This window comes from Bison bison, unplaced genomic scaffold (assembly GCF_000754665.1).
Source record: "Bison bison bison isolate TAMUID 2011002044 unplaced genomic scaffold, Bison_UMD1.0 scf7180017864491, whole genome shotgun sequence".
Lineage (NCBI taxonomy): Eukaryota > Metazoa > Chordata > Mammalia > Artiodactyla > Bovidae > Bison > Bison bison.
Genome location: NW_011495050.1, coordinates 20,809,736 through 20,819,521, shown reverse-complemented (window position 1 = coordinate 20,819,521; position 9,786 = coordinate 20,809,736). Strand labels below are relative to the sequence as shown.

General features: G+C 37.2%; 1 protein-coding gene across 3 annotated transcripts in view; it reads right to left on the bottom strand.

The window, feature by feature from the left end:
- Positions 1 to 854: 854 nt before the first annotated feature.
- The window catches only part of ZNF706 (zinc finger protein 706), a 9,869-nt gene continuing 937 nt past the window's right edge, over positions 855 to 9,786 (bottom strand). The window contains exons 1-4 of one of the 3 annotated variants that reach the window (XM_010863510.1): positions 9,663 to 9,681; positions 6,335 to 6,471; positions 3,747 to 3,854; positions 855 to 3,070 (exon numbers count right to left, since the gene is read on the bottom strand). In XM_010863510.1, coding sequence (XP_010861812.1) covers positions 3,759 to 3,854; positions 6,335 to 6,469 — 231 coding nt within the window. In that variant the 5' untranslated portion in view covers positions 6,470 to 6,471; positions 9,663 to 9,681 and the 3' untranslated portion in view covers positions 855 to 3,070; positions 3,747 to 3,758. Of the gene's footprint in view, positions 3,071 to 3,746; positions 3,855 to 6,334; positions 6,472 to 8,559; positions 8,579 to 9,662; positions 9,682 to 9,786 lie in introns of those variants that run through there. The other 2 variants (XM_010863513.1, XM_010863511.1) reach the window with 2 other exon arrangements.

Below are 9,786 nucleotides of genomic sequence, written 5' to 3'. Positions count from 1 at the left end.
TTAATAAAACATCTATTTTCTCAGCCAAACAGATAGATGTTTTATTAAATCTTTACACTGGGAGTAGAGAGTTTTCTGAAACTTTAACAGATAAAATTAAGCTAGCTGGAAAGATCTCAGAATGTAAAGTCACAGTAAATACAACCCCCTAGTGTCGATCCTCATTGTGAAACACTCTACAAAGCATATTCTCTGACCAAAACTAAACCATACCAAAAACTGCCCCAAAATGAAAATTCTAGCACAAATGAGTTAATGTAGAAACAGAGGTTTAAATATATTTCAGTTATAGTTTGGACTGTGGTGGGTGGGTCACTGTATTATAGAAAAAGGCCTCTATATTAACCACATTTTAAAACAGGTACAGTACAATCCACATACTTAAAAAATGAAAGACAAAGGTTTTGGAGGGGCAAAATAGTAATGCTGGTAAAGTCTACCTTATTCATGATACATACATCTCAGGTTTTAATTATGATGTGATTAATCAGCTATACAGTAGCTTAATATAAAATAAAAAGTGTTAAATCTATATCTTTAAGGACTTATCCAATTTAATTAACTGATCTAAGGATTTTTTTAGTATTATTTTTAGATTAACAGTCGATTATTTCCTCCACTAATTCAATATAGCAAGGTTCTAAGCAAGGCTTTTCCCTTTTCTTCTTAAGTATCCTATAGATCCCAAACAGATAAAGGGAAAACACTAAAAATGAAAGAAATCTCCTGTCACCCTTAGAACTACCAATTCTACACTCAAGAGGCAATTGTGAATTGAAAAAAAAAAAATTTTTAAACTGGGAAGAGGCAATGTAAAAACCTCCTAAAATGTAGAAGAAATTAGACTAGTTTAGTTTTCTTTAATATCTTCTTTAATAAGACATTACAGCACACAACTGAGCCCCCAATGTGTCAGTTAAACATGGGGATGTAGATCCATAAGAAAGAGAATGGAAACAAGTTTAATCTTAACCCCATTCCTTTTGCCAACTAACGGTAATATAGAATACAACAGGAGCAATTCTGTGTATTTTATCAAGTCTTCGAAGACACCATAACAGTTTTATAATGAACTAAGCTGTCATCTATTAAAGAATCTTCAAATTAAATAATGAAGATGTTAAAAATCTCCCCCCTTCTAGTAGATTTAAGCCAAACACAAAAAAAGGGGACTGCACTAATAATCCTCACATGAAGTATAAGAATGTCTTATCAACATCAATGGAGCCATTTCCCTATCACTGAGATCTAGTTAAATATGGTGTCTTCAGCTGCTTATAAAAAAGGGTTAAACACAAGAACATAACGCTTTTATTCTGAATTACAGTCAATAAAGCAAATTAAAAAAAAACAAACCCGAAACTTGTAAAAGGTCTTTAAATGATCTGTTACTAACATAACATATATATGCTCAAAGCACTTTTAAAAACTTTTAAATTGTAATTTAACCGTAACTTCTGTAATATCCACTGTAAGCAATTAGGCAATTTCTAATGTTCTGGTAACCAACATATTTGGAATTAACAGATAATAAATCTGAAACTGAGGAAATTAAGTACATGGAAAAAATGACTATTTTAAAGTAAGAGTATAATAGGAGTTGTTAAGAAACTATCACCACTGAAGCTTTTCCTTGGAAGTATCTTATTTTAAACTTACAATGAAGACAAACAAGGTGGGCAGAAAATGCACAGCTATAAAACAAATGCAGTGATGAGTTACAGCAGAAAGAGGGAATGCATTTTGTAATCAATCCACAGGATCAGATTTGCGGCTCTAAGCAATACCAGTAAATATTTGCATGTTCTTCCTATTAAATCAACTTTAAAATTTAAACTGAGTTACAGCGGTTTCACTTAGTATTAACAGTTGGCAAAAGCAAATTAGAAGAAATCTAAAATTAGTCTTTTTTAATTGAGTAGGAATTACCGCATTTATCGGAACCAACCCACTTCCCCATCCTTAAGAGTCAAAAAAAAATATGTGGATATTGGCCTATTTTAATACTTTTCTAGTTCACATGGAAGTCATACTATACACAGTCTTTGATTTTAGGAACCAGCACAAAGTAAACTCCTAAAATCAACTATTAACTTAAAAAGGAAAGAAAGGAGACGGTTCTGGGAATTAACTCAGCCACAAGTCATTCCAATCCTTCCGTTACTGCAAAATCCATTCATAAATTGGCCAAATTGTTATTAACTTCCAAAAACCCCTTCCAAAATTACGAACTTCAATTTCAAATCAAAGAACTTAAACAATTTTCAAAGAATCAAGTATAATTTATAAAAGATAGTGCTTTACCAGTTCACATATGTTCCATCATATTTTACATTACACAACAGGCTGCTTATTTCATTGTGGCATATACTTTAGAACATAATTTTTCAGAAGGGCTCAGTGACAATCCAACCAATCTGAAGAATATATCAGTTATCTACAGGCTGTACCTGGCTGGCAGGTATAGCCAGGTCACATAGCAAGCTGAAATAGTCCAACCTCAATCACAGGAAGAGGGAAAAATGACACGATTGCAATATACTAAGGCAGCAGGTAAGTCATTCTTCACCTAGGTTGGCAAGTGCCAATAAAATCCTGTGCACAAATTAGTGAATGAGTCTGATCTGGTTTACCTATGAACTTGCCCCTGAACTGAGAAAAGGACCTAAGACCTGCGCTTGCAATTTTAGCTGATGAATTCATTAGATTTTTATAAGGCAAATAATGTAGAAAGAACAGAATTTCTAAAACCATTTATCCTGTGATGTTGTAAAATCAAAGTACTACTTTATTAAATGAGTTATTTTACACAATATGAACATCAATATAATTACAATTGTAAAAAAATTTTTTATAACAAGGATGGACTGATTTTCAGATTTCCAAATCAGAGTCAACTGTACATTTACACAGAATTGTCTTTGCATGAAGCCCAAAAGGGAACAGCATAAAAATGAGTGTTTCTGTAGCCCCTTTATTTTTGCTGATCAACAGTTTGTTAGAAAAGCAGCTGCAGGTTTGTTACCTAAGGTCTGAGACAGTAGAAGAATCAAAGTCATCACGTATTCACCTACAAAACAAAAGATGTTCAGTGAATGTAAGCATTACATAAATATGATTTATATGTATTTCAAGTGTCTTTAAAAAAAAGCAAAACATGCCTAAGCTATGAAGTTAGCCTGATAGTTTTGTCAACTAAGTTTTATAAACAGATCTTTGATGAATATAAAAAGAAATAATTCTCATACATATACCATCACCATTTAGGAAAAAAATCCAACCACACAGAAAGTACAAACTGATTATCTTCAAGTGACTGTCCCATTTATAGTGAATGCCTACATCCTACCTTATATTTTAATGTACTCTGCTAAGCACTCTAAGTCAAATACCAACAAAAAAGCACTCACAGACTATGGTCTGCATCATTTCTGGGAGCAAGATCCTCAAATACTTTTATAATGGTTATTTTCTTTAAGCTGAAAACTCTTCCATTCTTGGACCAGAGTTGGGCAGCATCACCTCATCCCATTTTTGGCTACAGTGGTAAAAACTTAGATGTTTCAAAGGCATTGAAAGGATATGGTCTGGGGAAATGGACTTCTAACAATTGCAAAGTTAAATGTTAACTTAAAAGAGGGCAGTATTGAAGTCTCAGCTAGAAGACAGAAATCAATTTTACAATTACAAAAAATAATTCTGCTCTTGTATACAACCTGACATTAACAAAAGAAAATATCAATTACCTGTAAACAACTTTATGCCTGAACATCAGCTAATTCTGGAGGAAGTGGAGTCTTAGGATGCTTGCTCTCAAAGTGCTGCTTGAAGGTCTTAGGGTCTGGCATTTGTGTCTAATTTTTAAAATTGTGCAAAAAAGAAGAGTTAGACCTGATTCATGAAACAAAAGTGTGCTTTTAAAATCCTAAGCCTGCTCATGATCAACAACTACTGCAAAACACTTTTAAATTCCTTTAACTTACTGGCTGACACATGAAAAGGACTTTGTAGCAAAGAAATTCGTAGCATATCCCACATTTCACATATAAAAAAGGGATAAGTCACATAGAATATTACCTGATTAACAACAAACAATAATAGATAACATTTACTGGGCATGTTAAGCACTGTTACCAAACTTTTCACAGAATCTTCCAGTAATCTTTAATCAGTTTTTACTATCTGCATTTTATGTGCTAAGGAAACTAAAACCTACAGTTTAATTTGTCTAGTACCTGTGTTTAACTTAGTACTAGGTACTTCAGATCTCAAATACTACACTATACTGACTTAACTAGGCAAGGACATTCAATTATTTATTCTTTAAGCACATTAGATAAAACATTAAATAAACATTTTTTGTTGTTGTGAGTTCTATATGAGATACTTTAGTATTTTTAGGTCAAAGTATTTTTTCGTTAGTAATTTAGTGAAATTTACTTTTACCTTGTCTCTTTCCAAACAGAATCTGAAGCCCGCTCAATCTCATTATTTTGTGTATATCAAAGCTCAATAAAAACAAGTTATTTAATGTAACAGATTTCTTCTCTTAATGAGAACTTTTAAGGAGTTAGGAATTCTTTCATCGGTAATGACTTCAATAAAAGATTAACTTTAGTCCAGGAATCAATCAAGTCTTCTCAATATCCCTTCCCAGCCATGGGCTTCCCAGTGGTGCAGTGGTAAAGAATCTGCCTGCCAACGCAGGAGATGTAGGAGACATGGGTTTGATCCCCGGGTTGAGAAAATCCCCTGGTGGAGGAAATGGCACCCCCTCTCCAGTATTCTTGCCTGCAGAATCCCACGGACACAGAGGCCTAGCAGGCTACAGTCCATTGAGTCAGATACAACTGAGCATCTGAGCCACTTCCCATCCATACTACCAATTCTACCCAGACATACAGAAAAAAAAGTCTGTTGTAACTGGAACAACCTCACCATGCACTTTTCCTTTGGCACTTTTACTTACTAACTTCAAGGGTGGTGACCTTAGGGGACTTCCCTGGTGGGAGAGGGTATAAGAATCCACCTACCAATACAGGGGACACAGGTTTAATCCCTGGTCTGGGAAGATTCCACATGCCGTGGAGCAACTAAGCCCAAGCTCTAGAGCCCATGAATCTCACATACTGAACATGCACACACAAGGGCCTGCAACCCACGACTCCTAAGCCTGAGTGCTGCGACTACTGAAGTCCCTGTGCCCCAGAACCCGTGCTCCCCAACAAGAAAAGCCACCACGATGAGAAGCCTGCAGAGTAGCCCCGTCACCGCAACTAGAGAAAGTCCACTAGTAGCAGCAAAGACCCCGTGCAGCAAAAAATAAAAATACTAAGAAGAAAAAAAAGTAGTGAGTTTAAACAGGCAAAAAAAAAAAAAAAAAGACCCTGGCAACTTCTTCGCGGCAGTGTGGTATAGTGGTCCAGAACGTGGGCTCCGGAGGTGGACCGCCAGGGTTCAGATCCCAACTCGCCAACATACTAGCTGGGTGACCCAGCACAAGTTATTTAACTTCCCATGACTCAGTTTACTCTTCTGTAAAATAAGAATGAAAGCACTTTATGCCATAGAGGAGTTGTGTGACTAATGGGCGCATACATGTAAAACATGTGGCTCAGTGTCTGGCACCTCGTAAGCACTCAATAGCAGCTGTTATGATTATTCTTCAATCTAATATAGCACATTAATGCTAGTAAAAGCCCTCAACGTGAATATACTCTACTTTGTAGACATAACAACAAATTTAGCAAAGGAAAAAAAAAAAAGCCAAGTATATAACCAGGGGTGTCTTACATAGCTCTAAATTAAGAACGTAAATCTGACTTTTCTTACGAAGTTCAAAGTGTATTATTTGCCCTTAAGAAGACATCTTTTTTCTCCACGAGGAAAGGGTTTTTGCTTTGTTCATTCCTTCTCAATAACACTAAGAGAACTGTGTCTGGCCAGAGGAGCTATTCCAAAAATATAATTGTTGGGAGTTTTAGGGCAGTTCAGTGGTTAGAGGACTCTGTGCTTCTACTACAGGGAACATAGATTCAAAACCTAGTCAGGGAACTAAGATTCTTATGTGTCTCAAGGCACAGACAAAACACACACACACATACATATATATAATCATTGAATAGAGGAATGAAGATGGGTTCCTAACACAATCACCTCTCAAATCTCCTATTTCAAGGAAAGCATTTATCTTGCTATGTTTGCAAAATTTTAACCTATACAAACCAATCCATAATGAAAGAACTGTCCATGAGAGAGCTATGTCTTTCAGATAAGACTGGGCACGTTCAGAGTGGTATGGCTGTAGGAAGCTATGTCTTTCAATTCCCCTTACCCTACAGACAGTGCAGGTATATATTAAGGCAGCTTTGGCAGCAGCCTTCTGGTCATGTCCTTGTTTCTTCTTTTGTCCAGCTTGCTTTTTGGCATTTTTCTGCTGAGACTGAATCTTCTGCTGTCCACGAGCCATATCTGAAAACAGAAGTTGAGACATTAGAGTGAAATCTTACTATGGTAACACCCCAAGAACTGGACAGCTGTTTTACAGAAATACTAGTCAATCAAAATGTATGGATTTTCAAATTCTCGCATACAAGGCTACTAGAGGATAAACTGATATAACCACTGTAGAAAACTAGTCACCTATGCTATAATCTCACAATTCCATTCTTGGTATATATTCAACAGAAATGCAAATACATTTTTGTACAGCAAAAGGTACAGTTCAAGAATGCTCACTGCATCTGTTTCCAAAACTGGAAAGAATCCAAATGCTTATTAATAGTAAAGCAGATACATAATGTGTGGCAGACTTCTACAATGGACTACTATGCAACACTCAAAGGGAAGGAACTATTATTACAAGCAACAACATGGTTATATCTCAGTGTTAAAGGAAAAGAAGCCAGATACAAAGAATCTGTGTTGCATAAAGTTTAAAACAGTCAAAACTAATCCAGGAAGTAACAATGGGAACAAAGGACATGAAGGAGATTTTTGGGGTGCCGATAATGTTCTGTGTCTTGATCCACGTAATGGTTATACAAGTGTGTTCACTTGTAAAAATTCACTTAACTATACACTTTCCTGTATGTAATCTTCAGAAGTTTACCTAAGACAGTTTAGCCCCTTCCTCAATCACTTGATCATTTTGCAAAAGTACTTTCCCCTTTGACCTGAGATTCTTACAACTTTAAGAGAAATAAAAGCTGTCATCCAGTGCCTCTAAAGAAATTCACAGGAGCAGTGGGAACCATACTCTTGAATACTTAGGTTTCATAAAATTACTGTGCTATTCTTTAAAAAAAAAAAAATTGGTCTTCATATGACTGCTGGACAAATTATTAAGTAAGATTAACGGGTTTGTTGTTGTTCAGTTGCTCGGTCATGTCCGACTCTGCGACCCCACTGACTGCAGCACGTCAGGCTTCCCTGTCCTTCACCATCTCCCAGAGCTTGTTCAAATTCATATCCGTCAACATTAAGGGTACTTTTACAAAAATGAAAGCTACCCCTTGTTACTACTGGCAATATGAAATTGACATGGGTTAAAAATTAGGGGGAACATTTTTATTTTTTCAATAAAGACTTCTTTAAGACAACAAGTTAAATCTATTCATAAAAGGTCTATAATGAGTTGGAGCTGGTTTTTAAATACTTTAAAATAGGATTTAAGTAGAATCCCTATGGATAGTTTTGACTAGCGCTGCAATTAAATTTTACATTTTTAAGTCATTTCAGTACATGAACACAAAATACATTTATTAACTTCACCAGGAAAGAGTGTTAGCTTGTTCTGACTGGAACCTTAACTAGATAAGAGGTCAAAACAGTCACTGAAACACCGCAGTTTCTCCCAAAAAGAAAAAGGGGAACAACAACAAAAAAAGGCACATCCATAGGACAAGTTCCCACTAGCATTAAACATCGAACCTAAAAGTCAAAATACAAAGGAAAGTCAATCCTTTTCTAGGAAGCCAGCTCAGCATTTCAACAAATTACAAAATTTTTCAGTATGGAAGCGACTTAGCAGCAGCAGCCTAATACAGGAACCCCATTCCCATCAAATAATGGTATATACAATCAGATGTGTTAGCCACTCAAGACTAAACTTCCATTTTTGTTATTTTTAAAAAAACCAAATCCTTATTAATTCCAAGTCAAACGAAATGCTTTTTTCAAAAAGTATATTTATGGCAAGTTTACAAACCTATTCCCATGGAAACAGATTTGGACACTTCTGCATTATCTGAATGACAGGTATTCAATCTTTATGACATCTCAATGTTTATAACATTCTTAGTGTCTCAATGCCTTAGTATCAGTACCTTAAGTCAGAATACTTCAGGCTTCACATGGATCTGAACTCTTCCACATGATGTATGCTATGTATGTTAATACACTGATTATGTAGGTAACCTCTTAACTGTTTTACACTGGGGGGGGGGGGCCTTATAAAATGGTAAGCTACTAATTCTAGAAGTTGATATCTAGAAGTTATTAGCTATTCCGCTAAAATATTCATGCAGTGATCTGAAAAAAAGCAACTTTTGCAGTTACCATTGCTGATAAACTGGGAGAAGGCAATGGCACCCCACTCCAGTACTCTTGCCTGGAAAATCCCATGGACGGAGGAGCCTGGTAGGCGGCAGTCCATGGGGTCGCTAAGAGTCGGACACTACTGAACGACTTCACTTTCACTTTTCACTTTCATGCGTTGGAGAAGGAAATGGTAACCCACTCCAGTGTTCTTGCCTGGAGAATCCCAGGGACGGGGGAGCCTGGTGGGCTTCCGTCTATGGGGTCGCGCAGAGTCGGACACGACTGAAGCAACTTAGCACTGCTGATAAAATACAACATTAACAATACATTTTCCCATTCTCACTGTCATCTCACAAAAGCAACAAAAATACGTAACAGCTTTAATAAAGAAAAGATTGTGGTTGCTGTTCTTATTTTTAAAACAGAAAACACGAGGTAAAGGAAATTGAAATCAGTCTAAGTCTAAATGCGTAAGACAGGCCCCTAAGTTCTAGCGACACGCTTGCATTGATTTCCTTTCTGAAAGCAGAAATGCAAACGAACAAACCACCTGCTTTTGGACAGCTCAACTTAGGGCTTGCTCTCAAGCCAACTGAGAACAAAATCTTAAGCGTAACTAAGCATAACTTCTCCTTGATTAAATGCAGCGAACTGAGGGGCAAGTCATTTACAAATACCTAAAAGCTGGCTTATAACTCTTTATTTTGTATGGTCTTCCGAGGGGGGCTGTAAAGAGGGAAGTAAAGCGAATAACGAGTTCTTCCAATATGAGGGGCTCTTACAGGAGGTACCAAGTATAAGCCTTGCCCCCAAAGAGCCTCCTAAAACCAAAACAAACGAGTAAGAGGAAAAAATTGCTGGATCCAGGAAGTAGGATCATTTTCCATTAAGTATCTGAAAATAAAGAGGCCCGGGCAGTGAACAACTGGACTCTAGCTTTTTTAGTGAACTAAGTCCCTTTCGGAGAGCAGAGAGGATGAAAGGGCCGGCAGTTAGGTCTATTTTAGCCAGCTCTTCGCTGAGCCCGGCTGTTAAGCCTGACACACCTTCCTTCCCAGACCGGCCTCTCTCGCCTGGGAGAGAATTCCTCCTCTTTTTCGGCCACCGAAACCCCTACCTACCGGCCCCTGCTCACGGACCCCGGCGCGAGACACGCCTCCCGGGGGCCTCCGCTGCCCGAAACCTGGCCCCTTGGCCACCGTGAGCTCAAGCTGAGGGAAACCGACCAGCTGCTGCCGCCAGCGG